At 42.2% G+C, this 20,498-nt stretch overlaps 1 protein-coding gene across 1 annotated transcript in view; it reads right to left on the bottom strand.

Annotated features, from left to right (window-relative positions):
* sntb1 (syntrophin, basic 1) overlaps nt 1-18,069 on the bottom strand; it is an 88,013-nt gene extending 69,944 nt beyond the window's left edge. The window contains exon 1 of the mRNA XM_057834593.1: nt 16,890-18,069. Coding sequence (XP_057690576.1) covers nt 16,890-17,376 — 487 coding nt within the window. The 5' untranslated portion in view covers nt 17,377-18,069. The remainder of the gene's footprint in view (nt 1-16,889) is intronic.
* Nucleotides 18,070-20,498: the final 2,429 nt, after the last annotated feature.

The following is a 20,498-nucleotide window of genomic DNA, read 5'->3' as shown; positions in this document are numbered from 1 at the left end:
AATTACTAGGGTGTTTGCACTCCAATAGCAGCCCAGCGCCAGTCAATGTAAACAGTAACTTTAGCTGCTGTTGGATGTGTGCTGCGGGCGGCGACGTCTTTGGACAGCTTTTTTACGGGGAAAAAGCCACCTCCTGAGCCAGAAGAGGAGCCTACAACCAAGCTAAGAAACCTTTCACGATTGGAGAAAAACTCATTATGCTTGCAACCACAGATATTTGCCGACAAGTTTGAGGAGAGGCCGCTGTTAAAAATGGTTGATTCAGTGTATGGTGAGTGACATTTTCCCTACACTTAATATTCGTTTTTAGCTTCGAAGTGTTATTTTGTATTTACTGTCATTTCCGCCACACATTGCTGATCCGTGAAAAAAAGGCCCACATTACACTGGTCAGTGGTGCTTGAACATAGTAACTCAAAAAGATGCTTTTATTCCCCCTGAAGAGTAGTGATTTTAGATTTGCAAGGACTCAGTCAGAATGCAGCATTATGAGGTCTTTATATTTACAGTTATTCACAGACATAATGGCCCTCAGAAGGAAACCATGACTACCGTTAAAAATGCCTGCAAGAAGTGAAAGTTCTTTTAGTTACCCCCTAAAGTGGGGTCAAGATATGGTACAGGCCAGTCATATATTCTACTATACCAAACTCATCCAAACACGTCTATGAATTTTTACTACTGGGGCACAATCCTACAGGATGGAAAAAGATCTTGTCAAACACATTTGTTTGCTAAAGCTACAAGCTGTGTCCACAAACATTTGTGCTTAGGTTTTACATAATATTTCACTATAATACACAAAGACACAAAATGTCTCTTTTACCTAAAGTCCCCTTCAACCTGGTTAACAAGTTTGAAACCATCAGTGTTAAAATAATATACACCGAATGCATTTTGCAGCAGATACTGATATTAATGGAAAGGTGTGCTTAAGCATAAATTGGGCAAATACAAAGTAGACACATGTCTGACCTTTTTAATCAATTTCTTCTAATTCTATCAGCTTGTCAACCATTTCAGGAACAGACCTCCTGCAAGGACTAAGTGCAGCTCTGGGAAAATCACAGATCATCTTTTTCTGTGAATGAAACATACACGCTTGGGTAAATGGATGAATGCCTTCCAGATTCATAGAGATTTGTAACTCACTTCATATCCATGTTCACTGCTGTTCCCAAACGAGCGCACTCCATAACCTTCAGCAACTTTCCTCGCCTCCCTCATTAGCTCTCCTACAGCTTTGTGCTCCCACTTCGCATTTCTCCATTAAAATCACAATTCTATTCCACACTCTCCCCCTTTTCCCCTGCTACTCTCCCTTTGCTTATTTTTCTTATCAATTCTGCTTTTCCCCTCTGCAGTGCAGCCTCTTTATTCCCATGGGAAGGATCATCATTGTGTGTGTGTGTGTGAGCGCTCGATGCCAAGAGAGCGAGCGATACTCCTTGTTCAAGAGTCCTCATGGGAACAGGAATAAACTCAGTAGTGGGCACTTACATGATCTATTTTCCTGAATATGTAAGCGTGTGTGCCTTAATCTACTATCAGCCCAATTTTCATTTTCTAAAAGCAACTGTTTGTGTCAGTGAACGCAGTGGTGCATGAGTGAGTGAGACAGCAGGAAATGGACCAGATTTGAGCAGCGCATAGAAAAAAGCAGCAAAGGGAATTCGAACATGAATGTATCTCTCATGGAACTGCTAGTTACATAACAGCCTTCCTAGAAATGGAAAACATTTTTGTGCTGAAATCTAAAATACAGTGCAATCTCCAAAGTCAATTGATAGTTTTTCTTTGACATCCTGTGACATCAAGCACCAAGTCGTATGAAGAGTAGAAAGTCTCAGGAAAGATAAAAATTGTGGCTTTCATAAAAGGGAATAGCTCATCTCATTCTAGCCTGATAACCAGGCCATACATTTTTTTTGTAGTTACACTTTATTGGAGGTGTAACAAAGTAAAAAAAAAAAAGCAAAATACATACAGTACTTTAAACATCTCAATTTCTATACATTTTTGAATATTACTTTTTAGTACAAACAATGCAATTACTCTTTGACACTAATGGCAATACAGTGGTACCTCTACATACAATGTTAATTCGTTCCAAGACCTTGTTTGTAAGTCGAGATGGTCGTATGTCGAGCAGGATTTGCCCATAAGAATACATTATAATTCCATTAATTTGTTCCACAGCCCGAAAACCTACCCTAAATCCTTAATATATGCTGGTATTGCAAATAGCAATTACCCAGAGCAAAACAGATAAATTATGAACATTCGGAATAATAATACAGGCTGCAAAAGAATGTGCCAAAATCATCACGCATTTGTTCACTTTAAAAATCATTGAAATAGACTGAATTAGTAGTCATTTGATACAGGACTTATCATTCTTTAACTGGGTGTCAATTTCAATTTGTCTTTGTCGGAAAATCACTTGTTTATTTACGCTCAAAATGACGTCAGCAGAAAGCGTTTTTTTGAGTTTGCGAAAACAAATGCCATTGTCACAGTGCAACGTGCTTTCAGTTTTGCTGCTGGTTGTCATCACATTGAGCACTTGTAATGCATGAAATAAAACTTCAAGTTATATACAATACTTGTATCCAGCTAGTTATTGTTTTTTTTGTTTTGTTTTGTTTTGTTTTTTTAAATATACCGCAATGGTTTTGGCACATTCTTTTTGAATCACCCTGTATAATAATAATAATAATAATAATAATGATAATAATAATACTTGTAATGATGTACCGAATCGGGTTCTAACGTTGCGGATGTGTTAGTGGTGTACCTGAACGCACCGCGTGGGTGACTTGACAGAGTGAGAGAGGGACTTTTTGCTTTCACTTTGTTCACCTGCGGTGGACGGTAGGCATGTTGTGTTGCACAAGTTCTGAAATAAATTTAAAACCTGACGAAGCTGGCGATGTTACTACAATAATAATTGTCACTTTAACTTATAAAGAATTGGCGAACGGAGGTCGGAGGAGGACCATCGAGATCGTAGACATTCTACGGTCGTATTGTCGTGCCAATTTACGGACGCGTGCACCACGCTCATATTTTTGTATCATTTTTATCTTTATTTCAATGGTAAGCCTCACCTTTTTCATTTTTTTCACCACCTGCACTAACCTTCTTGGAACCCATGTTGATTTCTCTCACAAGAAAATCTGCCGTGCATCCGTCTTGCGGGATAACGAAGAAAGTGCGGCACTGTCATAAATCGTCCTATTTTGAGCATGTCGCCAGATTTAGACACAAATGGCGAGTCAAATTTCACGTCGGATGTCGAAATGATCGTGTGTCGAGGTCCAACTGTATTAGATAATACACGATACATGGCCTTTAGCCTGTAATAATAATAATATTTTAAAAAAATAAATAAATAAAATAAAAAATTCTGCATCATATGCGGATTTCCTAGGATTCTTTGATAACCACAACAGAAGACGACTCAAATCCTGTCTAGTCTTTGCCAATGCCAATGCTCCTTGAACTAAAGTCTTGAGACACATAACTTACTGTATTTTGACCAGATTTGATTAATTTCGTGAATAAGCAGAAGATGCGCTGGATATGGGAGTAAACAACAGCGACACGTTCAAACCAATAAGTGGCTTTGTTTCCATTTCCTTTAAAACTGGTGTGTTTGTTGGCGTAACTCATCTTCGACCTGTAGGAAGGACCTACTGGCCATATCACATGAATTTGGCCAGTGAGATCTCCAGTGAAATTGGAACTTGGAGCAATCTACCTGATCACTCACATCCGTCAGTTACTCCCACAACCCCGCACAGATGTCGTCTATTAAAAACAATTCCCAAACAGTAAACTACTAAGGTCATTAATTGAAACAGTTGCAGTTTTATTTGCATTTTTCTTTGCAGTACACACAGTTAAATAGTGAGAGATGTTTGAATTGTGCAGAGATCAAAGTGATCTCTTTAATGGTGTGTCTTTCCCATTGCATCCCACTGGTTGCGGTCATACAAAAATAACAAACACAAATCAGTCTACTAGACTTCCTGTTTCAAGCCTTCTTTTACACTTTTCACAAACACATACCACTGCTATGAAGTTATACCTGTCGTTAAATTGCATCTTCATGAAATGTTTGGTCAGAGGCTTAGCAACCGCACAAATGAATGCGAAAACAGGCTTAAAGCAATCTAATGTGGTTCCACAAACATGCATTTCTTTTACATCCTGATTCTTCCTATTAATCACGTCCATTCGTACTGTGGAAAATAGATTGCATAGAACAGAGAATTTCATCCATTAGACTCAGCACTCAGGACCCCTGCTGTGTTTTTTCTTTTCATTGAAACAAGAGGTAATTAATTGGATTCCTGGGAAAGAACATGAATACTATCATCTGGCAGGTAGACATTCACACATTGCACAGGATTGTAAAATTATAACATACATTCACCTGGGGTGCACTTATTCCTAAAGGGACCATTTATTGGGTTTAACATCGACACGGCATGTATACTGTACACTTGCGTGTATGCATGATTTCAGGACTATAGGGGATTTTTGAGACAGCTTTAATGTCTGTTTTTTGTTTCCTCTTTTTAGAAATCAAAATATGATCACCCTGGAATGACATACAGCCGGCATGTGTAGTTATTTGTTGTGATGCTTCTGCACATGCGGGTCAGTTTGCTCAGTGCGTGTCGGACTGCGAATTAGTGTGCATGCGTATTACTTTAACGGGCTCAAGAACTGCAGTATGAACCTAGCCTTAGTTGCAACTGTCTTTGTGATGTTAGACCTCATTACCTCAAAATGTAATCACCTTATCTATTTCATATTACTAAGCATATCTTGCAAGTTTGATAATGATCCCATTTTTCATTTTTGAGTTATCTTGAATACAATCATCGAGACAAACAAACAGACAGACATATGTAATCCAATACATAACCTCTGCTTCCGTAGGGTTTCCCTTACTGGCAGAGGTAATGAATTAAAAGAAATTATCTCTCTATTTAGTATATTTTTTAGTAAATACACTTGAAACAATTTAAAGTGTTTTTATTTAAACTTTACCTCTGCCCCTGCTGCTGAAAAAAATCTTAGCAGAAAGAGTTATATTATCCTCCGGCTCTATACAAAGCTGACGCAGCTTCCAATTTAAAAATAGTCTCCGGTACAAATGCAGAAGATGAGTTTGTTAGGGAAAACTGAACCCTCTTGGCTGCAGGGTGTCTTTACGCGTTTTTGGATCCAATCATACAATGGGGTAAAATAAAACAATTTAAAATTGACTGAATACTGATGATGATGATGATTATGATGTAATGACAAACTGCAGCCCATTTTGTTTTTCCATCTGATGGTTATATGTATAGGCACATTTTCAGGCCTCACAAACTCATAACTCAAACTTATAAGTTAGAAATCCTGAATCCATGCAGAAACACTTAAGTGCTTACTTTGCTATCCTGGGTAAGTATACTAAAAGGAGAAGCTCACTCAGAATGTACTAAAGTCCTGTTTCTTTGCCGCAAATTAATCCTGCCTGTTTGAAATGTAGCATTGTGGAGACTATGCAAATGTATCTTAGAATTATAGTCAATGTTTTGCTCTTTTTCTTTAGACCACAAACTATAAATAATAGCAGGAGTACATTTCCATCATTTACAGTGCAGTTTTAGCTATCACAATTGACTTTTGATTAGAGGACAGGTTACCAGTCTATTTCAGGGCAAAGATTGACCAACAGCTAGTCACACTCACATTCGCACCTGTGCTTTTATTGAAACTAACACACTTGCTTCTGGAAGGTGTGAAGAACCTACACTACCAAGAGAAAAGAAAACCCACGCAAGCACGGGGACTCGGGAGAACACAGAAACTGCAGAACAGTGAGGCAGATGAACTAGACCAAAAAAAAAAATTGAAATAACAAAGCTGCAACAGATTATGTTGCTGTAACCAAAACCGCAAACTCTTCAACCACCTCACTAGGCATTTGCCGATTATCGGTTTCAAGGTATACCGTGGTATGAAAAAGTCAAGGTTTCAAAACCACAAAAATTTTCCGTCATACCATCCCTTTAGTGGACCAACAGACACACGGACACTGATGTTTGAACTTAGGTAAAAATTCAATTTAATAAAGTCACAAAACAAACAGTTTAACAAAATATCTTGGGCCCAACATAAAAGAGGCCAACACAACAAAAAGGCTTCAACCAAACTGACCTGACCTCCAGACACATCTCTGTGGCTGTTTAAATCAGGGCGGACTCTACTTACGACCACCTGAAGGAGGTATGACAAATTAACCAAACATTTTCAACTTAATACAACAACAACAGATAGAAAATATACATATATTCAAACAATAACTAATGTACATTTAAACAAACAGTGAAAACTTTACTCCAAACAATCATAATTAAATCAACTTAAATAACTCCCCTTCAGAATGGTAGGTGCCAGATCTTACACAGCTGTGGTCGTTACCTCAAATTGGCTAATAAAATCTAATAGGCATTCAGACAAATATTAACTAAAGTGTGCACCCATTAGAAAATACATGTCTAAAAAAATATTACATAAATGATTAACTAAATCTTGAAACACTAAATTGTGGTGGTAGTGGTAGCCACCACACACTCCCCCTCCTCGGAAAGTCCGGTTCCACAGGTCCCACCATATCCATACCAAGTCGCCGAAATGGTGTACTCAAAACTGGCAGAGGGTGGAGGGGAGCTTCACAAGGACGTCCGGCTGATGTTATCTGGCACTCCTGGACAGCGCCAGGGTGGGTCACCACCGTCCCACGAAACTTCTCTCACCTCCGTGTCGTTTGGATTAGTGCCCCTTTTTCCCTTGCAACACTTGGTACCTGGGGGGGCCTGCCCAAAGCCATCCTTACTCCAGCTTTTATGCGCCCATGGCTGGTTCTTCCCTCTTGCAGCGACACACACAGTCGCCAATATGGCAGCCTCATCTGCCAACTGCGGCTCATGCTCCCTGATCCATACCTGAAGCGCTTTTGGTTGGACCCATCTCCCATACAGCTCCTCCAGCCTGAAGTAAAGCTCTATGGGTTTCCTCTGGGCCCACCCGAAGCGAGCAGGACCTCTGCCTGTCCGTTCCGCTGTCGCTCTCATATTTCAGCAAAACAGCTACTTTGACCTGGTCATAATTTATCGCCAAGTCAAAAAACAAACAAAGGCGCTTCTGGCTTTGCCAGTTCGCAATGGTATTAAATAGAAATGTTCAATATCATCGTCCTCACTCAGCTTCTGCAGCTTCGGCAACTGAGGCAAAGATGAGGAAGCAGGAGGGAAGTCATCAGATTGCCTCCGCACCGGTGTGGCCAATTCAGGTTCTGATGACGATGACCGCCGCACTCTGGGCGTGGCTCGAGTCCGGACCTCCATTTTGAGTAAAGTGACCCGCTCTTCTAGCCCTCCAGAGTTACCGCCAGTCCAACCGCCTCCCCGTCCCAATGGGCCTCAATTGCTTTCTGTTGGCCTATATGGGCTTTGAGAAGGTTGGAGAATTCGGTTAATGTGGGTTCACTTGCCTCCTCTTCCATAACCGGTAGTCCACCAACAGCCCCTTCCTCGTCATGGCCATTTCTCCCACTTCCAGATGACCCTGGTTCTGGGCTGGTACAGTCATTGCATCCTCTTCCCCTTCCGGGCATAGTTGAGGGTGAATGGTACAAAAATGATCAAAAAAGGGAAAAGCAGGGAGAAAAAAAACACCAGCATCCGACTTGAAAGATCCCACCACTGCCACCAAATGTAGTGGACCAACATACACATGGACACTGGTGTTTCAACTCAGGTGAAAATTCAATTTAATAAGTCACAAAAGAAACAGTTTAACAAAATATCTTGGGCCCAACATAAAAGAAGCCAACATGACAAAAAGGCTTCAACCAAACTGACCTGACCTCTAGACCCATCTGTTGAAACACCAGTGTCCGTGTGTCTGTTGGTCCACTACATTTGGTGGCAGTGGTGGGATCTTTCAAGTTGGATGCTGGTGTTTTTTTTTTCGCTCCTTGCTTTTCCCCTTTTTTTTGATGATTTTTGTGCTATTCACCCTCAACTATGCCCGTAAGAGGAAGGGGATGCAATGACTGTACCAGCCCAGAACCAGGGTCATCTGGAAGTGGGAGAAATGGCCATGATGAGGAAGGGGCTGTTGGTGGACTACCGGTTATGGAAGAGGAGGCAAGTGAACCCACATTAACCGAATTCTCCAACCTTCTCAAAGCCCATATGGGCCAACAGAAAGCAATTGAGGCCCAATGGGACGGGGAGGCGGTTGGACTGGCGGTAACTCTGGAGAGCTAGAGGAGCGGGTCACTTTACTCAAGATGGAGGTCCGGACTCGAGCCACGCCCAGAGTGCAGCGGTCATCGCCATCAGAACCTGAATTGGCCACACCGGTGCGGAGGCAATCTGATGACTTCCCTCCTGCTTCCTCATCTTTGCCTCAGTTGCCGAAGCTGCAGAAGCCGAGTGAGGACGATGATATTGAACATTTCTATTTAATACCATTGCGAACTGGCAAAGCCAGAAGCGCCTTTGTTTGTTTTTGACTTGGCCATAAATTATGACCAGGTCAAAGTAGCTGTTTTGCTGAAATATGAGAGCAACAGCGGAACTGACAGGCAGAGGTCCTGCTCGCTGTGGGTGGGCCCAGAGGAAACTCAGAGCTTTACTTCAGGCTGGAGGAGCTGGATGGGAGATGGGTCCAACCAAGAGCACTTCAGGTATGGATCAGGGAACATGATCCGGGGTTTGGCAGCTGAGGCTGCCACATTGGCGACTGTGTGTGTAGCTGCAAGAGGGAAGAACCAGCCATGGGCGCATAAAAGCTGGAGTAAGGATGGCTTTGAGCAGGCCCCCCCCAGGTACCAAGTGTTGCAAGGGCAAAGGGGCACTCATCCAAACGACACGGAGGTGAGAGAAGTTTTGTGGGACGGTGGTGACCCACCCTGGCGCTATCCAGGAGTGCCAGATAACATCAGCTAGACGTCCTTGCGAAGCTCCCCTCCACCCTCTGCCAGTTGTCAGTACACCATTTCGGCAACTTGGTATGGATATGGTGGGACCTGTGGAACCGGACTTTCCGACGAGGGAGAGTGTGTGGTGGCTACCACTACCACCACAATTTAGTGTTTCAAGATTTAGTTAATTATTTATGTGATTTTTTTTGGACATGTATTTTCTAATGGGTGCACACTTTAGTTAATATTTGTCTGAATGCCTATTAGATTTTATTTGCCAATTTGAGTTAATGACCACAGCTGTGTAAGATCTGGCACCTACCATACTGAAGGGGGTTATTTAAGTTGATTTAATTTTGATTGTTTGGAGTAAAGTTTTCACTGTTTGTTTAAATGCACATTAGTTAATTATTGTTTGAATATATGTATATTTTCCATCTGTTGTTGTTTAGTAAGTTGAAAATGTTTGGTTAATTTGTCATACCTCCTTCAGGTGGTCGTTAGTGGAGTCCGCCCTGATTTAAACAGCCACACAGATGTGTCTAGTGGTCAGGTCAGTTTGGTTGAAGCCTTTTTGTCATGCTGGCTTCTTTTATGTTGGGCCCAAGATATTTTGTTAAACTGTTTCTTTTGTGACTTTTATTAAATTGAATTTTCACCTGAGTTGAAACACCAGTGTCCATGTGTATGTTGGTCCGCTACAATCCCTAAGGTATTAGCTATTTCTTATGTCCCAAAAATGCATGGAGAAATCCCTCGCTTGAAGCTGCATGGCTAAATCCTCCCCCACCGGTTGTTGTTTAGCGTCAGTGAGTCAGATGTGCTACACGATGGCTGGACGAGGTGAAACTCCTGAACTTTTTCACCCATCGAAGCAAACCAAATCGCTGATATGGGAATATGTCGGCTACAGAAAAGTTACAGACGGCCACGGCTTAGAGGAGGGCCATCCGACATGTAAACATGTTTGCGGAGGGTGACTGCCGAGGAGGAAATACCTCCACTATGATTTCACATTGATACAAAATTAAAGGTTAGTAAACACTCTCATGAATGTCAAAATTAAAGTTTAGTGAACACTCTCATGAATGTTTCCCACCAGCAACGAGAGTTAACTCCAGCATGTTTAGTGTGTCTAGCGGTGGTAAAACTTTTTTTTTTTTCTCTCTGGCAACTATGTGTAGAGAAAGAGTGTGTGTGTAAAATGTAAACATGATAGAAGTCATACACACGTGCTTTTTATGGAAAATAATTCAATTATTTTTGTTTTGATGGTAATAATGTTGAGCTGTAGCTGTGGGTTTAGGCGCACCTAAAGGACTGCATTTATTTTGATTTAGAATATTTCAGTTATTTTTATTTCAACTTAACATTTTATTAATGTTCCAATTTGCTAATATGTTTTGAAAAATAAAAATCTTGTTCAATTGATTTTTTTTTCTTTTTTTAAACCCAGATATCTCAAAGAAACACACTTTAGAGCTTTAATTGCAAACCGTGATACCGTGAAACCGTGATATTTTTGTTTAAGGTTATCATACCGTCAGAATTTCATACCGGCACAGGCCTACACCTCATTATTTTTTGTCTTAAATCTAATCCTTCCTTAACGCCGCATCCACTAGAGATGGTGTACTAACCAGAAAGTGAGCAGTCTTGGCGGGCAGACAGTTTCTTAGGGACCAAGGCATGGTCTAGACTTGCTGGACAATGGCATCAAATGCAAGGGGAGCTCTTAAAGCAATACTAATCATTGAGTATTAATTACCTTCACGTGAAAGTTGGTCACATACTGTTATATAAATGACAAATATTCTGATTGTGCACTATTATATAGGTATTTTTGAATGCACAGCACGTAAATGCTGTTAGACTCTAATACAGGTATAAAAAGCAAAAATTCCACAGGCGCACACTGTTTGAAGTTATTATACCTCTTCTGTTGTCACACCTTTCTCTATTTTCCATTTTGGATGCAGACAAAGACTTTGGTCGAGCGAAATGCCATGCCGCGTAGCGTCACTTGTTGCCTTTCCTTGCAGTACCTGGAAATATTGGCCTTTATTGATGGTTTTTTTTCTACTATTACACAGCAGATGTTTGTTTTTTTTTCTCTTAATTTTTATTCTTAAACAGGATTCTTTCTGCTGGGATGCACTTGATGCACAATGTTAATTGCTTAAAATCAATATTCAGACATCTGAAAGGAAGAAAGCATCAACTTGAATTAGTATACTAGCCTGAGGTAGCTACTCATTTTCTGTAAGTCAGAAGTCATGTACCGTTGTTACTCGACTATTCATTAGAGGTTTGCGAAATTTCCGATTCTTAGATTATTCGCAATTCGTCCGTGGAAGATTCGAGATCGATTCACAAAACTCCATATTCCGATTATTGAAATATGCCAAGTAAAGCCGAACTAAAACACAGTCAGCGCGGTCTTCGGAACGCAATGAGGGACGGACTGAGAGTAAACACGACCGGCGCAGGGTACTGAGAGACATCATGCTCAACTCATGCCGCTAGCTAAAAAAACAATAATACCTGACTGCGCCGACAGCCGCAACAAACTACGCCCACAAAATGGTACTGTAGATATTAGGGGTGCACGATATCCATTTTTAGAAACCGATATCAATAACTTCATGCTCCTCAAAGCCGATACCGATATCGATAACCGATAATAAATATATAATTTTTAAATGTATATTCGCCTGAGTTTTTGAACATCTGGAGGTTAAAAAAAACTAGTGGAGGATTCAACATAGATTTGCCTTTGACCTAACCAGATTTTTCATGATGACATGAACATTATGAAAATGAACAAAACAAAAACAGTCTTCAAATAAAGTGCCAATATTTATTTTTTTCAGATAAATATAATTTGAGTCAATCACAATCAATTAGTCAATGTCAGTGAAGATGTGTTCCCTGAACAATGAGCACTGAACTGAATTAAAACATAAACCCAACAGGTATTGTGTTTTGTCATCAGATACAAAAACATTTGGTGCTACAGGAGAGGAGACTGTTGTGGCCTTTCTTAACCTGGCAATTATAGGACAGCAAGCCCATCAATAACCAAAAGGCCTCTCAGTAACTTACTAACTTATAACTAACACTGTAAAATGCAAACATTATATAGTAAGGTTCATCACTCATTCCTCATTATCAAAATAATGGTACAAGTACAACAAAAAGGATTAATGGCTTGCCTTATAATAATCCATATACATGGCAGTGAGTGAACCCATTTTCAATAAAGCATGAGGCTTCTCTGCACGGTACGAAATCATTTTCCAGCCACTGCGCCGTCATACCAAGCATGCTGACAGGACTAACATTACACGTCCATATGTCCGTGATGAAACTTACGTGCCTGGTTGCCGATCGAAGTATGGAAGCGTGAGGCAATCTCATCATACTTTTCCGGTAAACATTCGGTTTGGAATGATGAACCTGGGCTCTAAATGACATAGTAGCCGCTTGAATCTTATGTCTTTGACGAGGGAAAAAGGTTGGTTGTCTAGCGCCATCATTTCTGTGATCATGTTTGTGATCGCTATAGCCCTTGGTCATCTTTGTAAAACTTTTCAAAGGCCTCGTTAAATGGTACAACCCCGGCTTTCTTAGCTGGCGTAGGAAATTGATGGGCAGCTTCATTCACAGCTTGCGTGTCCTCGGTATTTTAATTTTTCATGTTTCTTATCTGATTACTGGATTATTCAAACTAACTACTTAATTGATTAATCAACTACTAAAATAATCGATAGCTGCAGCCCTACTTTAAATGGTGAAACAGTTTTAAAACTTTCACATGTCGAAAGTAGACAAGGGAAATTATGGAATAACGGGAGCAATTTGTTGAGCAAGGCAAGTCGGGAGCAAGGTTGATTCACAACATTAAATTAATTGAATGTAGTTTAAAGATGCTGATACAGAATGGGGACTTGAGTATTTTATTTACTGCTTTGAACTGTAAACTTGATATTGAAATAGTTTATTTAAGCCAGAGAAAGATATTTGTACATTTTTTTCTAACTAATGTACAAAACATTAAAAGCAGCTAATAGCTGGGGGGTGCATCAATAATCGATTTATAATCGAATCGTAGCCTCTGAATCGTAATCGAATCATTAGGTGTCCCAAGATTCCCACCTCTACTGTTCATATACCGTAGGTCCTCTAATGTGACACCGCCGTCTATAGATGACGTCTTCCCACTCCCAACTCATAGGCCAGTCGCTCAAAACCAAATAAAGTATGTCTGCGTGCAGAAACAAAAAATTGTAAAACATATGTGTGTTTGTGTGGGTGTTGTAGAGTGGGGGCACACATCCAGTATTGCATCTGTTCTGCTTTCGCTTCTGTTTTATTATAGAAAGCACTTTGTTCTGCATTTTCAAAAGTGTCACTCTAGTGTATTAATTTTGTTTATGAATATAAAAATATAAAAATGTTTGATTTAATGATTGAATGTGATAACACATCACTAAAGAAGAAACAAGGGAGTTCACAAATATGACAACTTGCACAAAGTCTTTGAGCTACAAGTTAATTAAAGGAATATAAATAATTTCAGGAATTTGTTTTGGGTTTCGCCTTTGGATTCCTCATTTTCAGTTTTGGCCAAGTGTTTGAATTTTGTTGCCTTCCTTAATTACTATAGACAAGTTTCCTGAGCCAAACATGGGCGGCGCCATCTTTGACGTTTTCTGCTACTGACCTCCGGTTTAGACAAAACAACATGAAGTGCGGTTGAAGTAAGCAGTGTCCAGACAAAGTTGAAACTGCAAATCAAACCAGAGGAACCCACGGAATCTCCAAAAATGTTCAGCACGACGAAGATGAAGCTCCACGACTTTCTGTGTTGTGCGTTTGTTCTTATCACTTCGTTGATCGTTCGTGGACAAAATTCTAACAATCTGTGCAGCCTGTGCCAACATGAGGTGTAAATTGATACACCGGCCACTTGAGTGACCAAAATGAGGCAAAAATCCAAATAATATCATAGTTGCCAAATGCTGAAGTGCTGACACAGATTGTTCAGGTATTGTTCATCTGATTAATGATTAATGTTAGTATGGTATTATGAGCTCACCACACATGTACAGTACATATAAACACAAAAAGTATGTAATTCTTTTTTTATTGCAGATATTGATCGCAATAAAACTTTCGGACAACGTGATTCTATTTCTTGTTATTTTTCAAAACAATTTGTGCATGTGCAAAACAGGTCAATAAATCACAATTTATACAATTATTAGAAAAGTATTAACGAAGGTGGAGCATAAGTCAAGCCTTCCATCATCAAAGTAGAATGCACGTAGTCTCAATACATGACCAGCAACGTACAGTAAGTGTTGTTGTGAGGCACATCAAGTTGTCTTCCCAGCATTTTCCACCTGTAAACAAACGAACAAAAACTTGTAAAACTTGCATTTAGGGTAAGAAACCCATGTATGACTTGTAGTAGATGAATGTTTGTTTTCCATTTCTTTATCGTATAACTTGATTTAGCAAAGCTAATGATGTCTCAGCTGTGACGCAAAACACAGAATTACAGTCAAATTGAACATTAGCAACAGGCTGGCAGCAGATAGCATGTGTTGCAGCCACAGCAGTACAGTAGTAGTAGTAGTAGTAGTCGTAGTAGTAAATAATAATAAACATCATCATAATTACAATCACCATCGTAATCACAATACCAAAGACAACAAGTCGTTTCATGCGCAAGATTTTAGCTTTAGTATTTTTGGAGCACTTGACACATGAAAATGCAGGGAGAGGAAGAACATACCTTCCATAACACAGCGGCAACATTGCTACATAAACACCCTCTCTTTGTGGTGGCATGGCCCTGGTTCCACATCTGCCTTCATGAACATTTTGTCCTCCCATGTCGTCATGATGGCCGATGGATGCGGTATTTCCAAATTGTTTTTTGAGGGATTTTGACGAGTGATGCATCTCCACCTCCACTGTTGTTTCGGTCAGAGAAAGTGTAAAACGGAAGTTGCGAGCAGACGTGCAGAAGTACAGTGGAAGTACCTCAGAAACTTGTCTATACCTATGTGTTTTATTTAATGATTGAATGTGATACCACATCACTAAAGAAGAAACAAGGGAGCTTACAAATTTGGCCACAAAGTAACAGAGCCTCAGAATTAATCATTTCAAAGGATATGAACAATTTCAGGAATTTGTTTTGGTTTTCTTTTCACCCTTGGATTCCTCATTTTCAGTTTTTGCCAAGTATTTGAATTTTGTTGCCTTCCTTAACTCATTTGCTCCCAGAAACATATAAATACATTCTATTTTAAAATGCTCCACTGTCCCAAAAACGTATTTATACTAGGGCTGTCAAACGATTAAAATTTTTAATCGAGTTAATTACAGCTTAAAAATTAATTCATCGTAATTAATCGCAATTCAAACCATCTATAAAATATGCCATATTTTTCTGTAAATTATATATATATATATTCTGTAAAATAAATTGTTGGAATGGAAAGATAAGACACAAGATGGATATATACATTCAACATACGGTACATAAGGAGTAGTGGGCATTTCACTCTACTGTCATTTAAATCTGTCTATGCTGTCCTCATTCCGAAGCGTCTACTTTTTCCAAAGCTAGACAGCTAGTGAACGATGCCTTAATAATCAGACTTCTTCCTTTTTCATCTGATTTATTAATAAAATGGCCTCAAACCACTGTCCTCTTTAGACCGTAGTGAAACAACAACAAAAAAGTACACAGCATTGCATTAGCAACAACGTTAGCTTAGCACGCTATACAGGTTCACTAAACATAAACAAAAAGCTTCTCATACAAAAAATATAACATTTCGCTTACTAACATAATATGTACATTCTTTACAACAACCATACTTACGGACAAATCTTGTCCAAGGATCATATAAGCACAACATTATCAGCCCGAGACGTCGTGCAGCCATAATGGAGAAAAGAAGAAAATAATAAACCATGTCGCAAAGCGACCACAAGAGTTCGCTGTTGGACAGCGCAAAAAGCCTTGCTGTAAACCTTACCAAAAGGCAGACTACTTTCTGAGCGGGACATGTGCGTTGATTGCGTCAAATATTTTAACGTGATTAATTTAAAAAATTAATTACCGCGCGTTAACGCGATAATTTTGACAGCCCTAATTTATACGTCGTTTGCGTTTTTTTGTTTGTTTGTTTTTTTTAAATAAGAAGCATATATAGCTTCCGCTGTATCTGAGAAACAAAGAACAACGCTCCAAACCCATTTTAAAGCAATAAAACTTGTCACTGGAAGGCAGTAGCACATTTTGTAAGACCGGGCAACCCGATTCAACAGCAGTGAACAGCCGAGCAGCATGGTCAGAGCACTGGTAGCTAGAAGCCAGGCGGCGCTCCGACCGAACAAAACAACGAGAGGACGCCTGGGACGCCGGGCGCTGGACGACCGCGCAAAACGAGTGAAACCCCCCGTGGAGCGGCTCGCCAAGCAGACCCCGCAGAAATGCAAAATTAATCCATCTTTGTGAGACAGACAACGATGAGGGAAAAGTTTACACAGCCGACGTGGCGACAAACCGTCATCTCGCAGTAGTCGTGTGTGAATAAATTGTTACTTTGCTATTTAAAGCTCTATATGTCTGGTTGTTCATGGTATTTTGTAAAAGGAAAACATTATTCAGATGGCTGGGAGCGAAAGGCCTTGCTCTGGTGAAAATGGCTGGGAGTGAATGAGTTAATAATTATATGATCAAGTTTAGGTGATGGAATCTGATTGGACAGAAATAAACAAACGAACGAACAAATATCGAGAAGCTGTGAAGTCGAGAGAAAGACTAAGAAATCAAGACAATAGAGCGTCTGGCATAAACGAATACCTTCCAGGGTCACGTCCTTCCCTGCCTGTTTGAGCGCCTGCACCGCCTCGTCATGGCTCGCGTCCCTCAGGTTGACCCCGTTCACGGATAGGATGGCATCCCCGACATACAGATCCTGCGTCTGGTCCGCAGCCAGGTTTTTGAAGATCTTACTTATCAAGATGGGCATCTTGTTCTCCCTGCCGCCTTTAATACTGATCCCCAATCCACCGACGTCCTGCTTGGTCACTTTGACGCAGCGCTTTCTGTTGGCGATGGTCTCCGGCACAGGTTCGGGCACGTCCAACAGCCTCGGACCGTTGTTAGAGTTGTTGTTGTCCAGGAAGGATCCATAGGTGACGACTCCGTTGGAGTTGACGCCGTCGTAGTCCTCACAGCTCAAAGTAAGCGCCTCCTCGTTTAAGCGCACCCAAACTTTGTGCCAGCGAGCCCGCACCAGAACCTCCAAGAATCCACTTTCATGGACACTCGCTGTTACTACGGCCATGTTTGACGCATGTCTTCACCACACGTCCCGCTTGCACCCGAGCTGGCGGACTTTGGCCCGCGCAACTTTTTGTCCCCGCGACTCTATGCAAGCAGCACGAATTTAGCCGAGCACGCTGCCACAGGTTCTCGGTGTGTCTGACTGTGTGTGTTGGGTGGAGTTTGCTCACCGCTATCAAATGATGAAACCTCGGAATTTTGTGACTCACGTGGCGCTTCACAGACATAAATTACTCAATTGAGCTTCCCCATTTGCACCGTAATCTGCTTTTAGAAGAAGTAAAGTCCACAGTCCTTTGCTGTCAAGTGAGTGCGTGTGCGTGCACGGATGGAGGCGTGGGATCGGTTGCGCGCCTCCAGGAATGTGAATGTTCCAGTTTTTTGACGTCTGATAAGAAAGAAAGAAAGAAAAACAATATTTTTCACCCCACGTCTGTTATGTTTGCAATGGGTGCAAACGCACGCATTTATTTCAACTATTTTATTTTTTGTTTTTTTTAGGAAACTGTTGCTCCTATTTGAATCTCTACTGTTGAGTGAGTGAGCGAGTAATACAGCTTCCTACGACACCTACTGGTGTGATTGAACGTTGACTTTTCTTACCCATTAGCTGTCAACCTGCCATTTACGGTGATTGACGTCCAATTCAATTTTTTTTTCTGCGATGGTGGCATCATTCACTGTCAGCGCCTCCGAGTTAAAATGGATTGGACGTCTGTCGCTGTCAATATAACTGAAATATGATATTCAGTGCCAGCAGTCCAGACAGCAGTACTTTGTTTAAATAGAGTGGACTTTTAGAGGGCAAGTGACTATTCTTGATCATTAAAAAAAAAAAAAAGAACTGACGTGAGGACATTACATTCGGGTCATGGAGGCAAAACAATGCAAGGCAAATTCATTGCATTGTACAATTCGACACAAGGTAATTCAATTCTTGTTCTTGGAACACACAGACGAAGCATGTGTTTTGGTCCAAGGCCAGTAAAGTGCCTATGACACCAAAAAGCATGTTTATTTCATATTTCATGCGGTATTTTATGCTCCTGAATCAAATGGACTGCTTGGATGTGTGTGGAAGCGATCATTTTATCTATTCAATTTTTTGAATCCCACGCCATGAAAATGAATAACTTCCTGTTTTGAGGAGGAATGCGAATGTGACGTCACGCGGGTCAGCATCTCAAACTAGCAACAGCAGCATTGCTTTATAGCATGCGGTTGCGGAGGCGCCGTAAGTGGTCTGGGGCGGGGATTGATCGGGGCCCTGGCGCTTCTCCAGCCCTGCGGCTGGTGGTTCCGGTGGACGGGGACACGCCCGTGGGAGCCTGCGTCCTAACTCACGCACTTTTCACTTCGGCACTGTAAATATCTTCCACCCTGGCACTTACATACTCATACATTTCTCTGGGGAGAGTTGGGACGGGGCTTTACAGTCCCGGCCCGGCTCCCCCCTGTTATTAATGCATCACACACCAAGGTTGAGGGATGTTTGGGACCTGTTGGGGGGGGATGCCTCACGGTTACCTCCTCACGACAAGCCCGGGCGACTGGGTAGAAATTCAGGCTCCAAGCTCTCCTATTTTAATGCATACATTGCACTACCCTCCCCTCACAATCCCATCATGGTAGCCACAGTAATAGGGTGGTAGGTGGGTCCCACACCTACCCTTTACCTTTTCCCTATGGTGTGGCTCCTGGGGCGTGGCCTCCCCTCTGCCTGGGCTGCTGGCCGCAGGAGTGTGTGTGTGTGTGTGTGTGGGGGGGGGGGGCTCCGATCTTGCGTCACCCTGTGGCGGTTCCTCGGCATTCTTGTGCCTCTGTCTTCCCCTCTCTTCTCTGACTGGATATCCGCCCTGCGCTCCATCCCGGGTCGCTGGCTGGGCGCCGGTGTATCAGGTGGGTGTTGCCTGCAACGGCGGGGGACCCTGCCTTTGGTGGGCCGCTGGGGGTCCCATGCGGTGCCGTGCCGGTTGGGGGCTGTGGCTTGTGGTCCGAGTGGCCGGGCAGGGGTGGGGGTAGGCATGGGGTTGGTGGTGCGTCCCCTCTTGCCATCCCTGAAGGCCAGTTGATGGGTGCGCGGGTGGCCCAAGGGACCACCCCTGGATCCCGGGGGGGGGGGATGGCTCCTTTGCTGGGCTACGGGAGGACGGATGGGCTACGCTTGACCCCCAGCGCCCGCCCTCCCTCCCTCCCCGGGCTGGCTGTGTGGGGGCCGTGGCCCTGGGTTGGCGCCCGCGTGGCGTCTACGCTCGTCTGCGAAGGCTGTCGAGCGCCTGGTGGGGCTCTCGTGCGGCTGGATATGATAGGGCGCGCTCGGGTGCCGGGATTGGCCATGGGGTGGCGTAGGGTTGGTCGACAACAGGCTTACACTCACAAGGGATTCACACGATTACTGGGTTCTAGTTCACTGAGCTAATTTGTGTACACTCTACCCCTTTCAATCATTTAGTTTATAGACTACCCCACCACCGTCCCCCTCTTTCCCTGGTCAACAGGGCCCCCACATGGTGTCAACCGGAAATACATCTAGCTGACAATAGCACCAACATATTAGCAATGGGTCAAGATGTTCAATGTATTTCTTGTTGTAGTTTGTGCTTTTCTTCCTTCTGTCGTGTTTCTTTTCTTCTGTTCCCCCATAACCCCTTCCTGTTCGCTGCTTTGTCATAATAAACTAGGTATGTTGAGTGATCACATTGGTAGTATGTCAGACTCTCAATGTGAAACATTAAAACTGTTCAGACTATCTCGGCACTTAGACTTCTGTTGTCCGTGTCAAACAGCTGAACAGGACAGGTTTAAAAGAAAGAAAGAAAAAAAAAAAAGAAAAAAAGAGAATGCCACTCGGCCGACAACCGACGGCTTGTTGCACCCCCCCGCCCCTCGGTCCTCTGCGTTCCCGCCGGGAGAGCGCTACACTCAGCTTATTGCCCTCTTCGTGTGCCCAGTGTTCAAATTTTCCTCTGACGTCGGCCGGTTTGTCCGGCAGTCATTCTCCAGCTGCTTCCCCGGCAAACAAGCTGTCCTGCCCACAGCAGGGAAACGACGAGCTGTAAGTTGCTCGCCGCCGGGCGGGTTGCTAATCGGTGAAGACATTCGAGAACCCCGCCGCCGTGTTAG

Source organism: Corythoichthys intestinalis, chromosome 4 (genome assembly GCF_030265065.1).
Source record: "Corythoichthys intestinalis isolate RoL2023-P3 chromosome 4, ASM3026506v1, whole genome shotgun sequence".
Classification (NCBI taxonomy): Eukaryota; Metazoa; Chordata; class Actinopteri; order Syngnathiformes; family Syngnathidae; genus Corythoichthys; species Corythoichthys intestinalis.
This window is presented reverse-complemented; position numbering and strand designations above follow the sequence as displayed.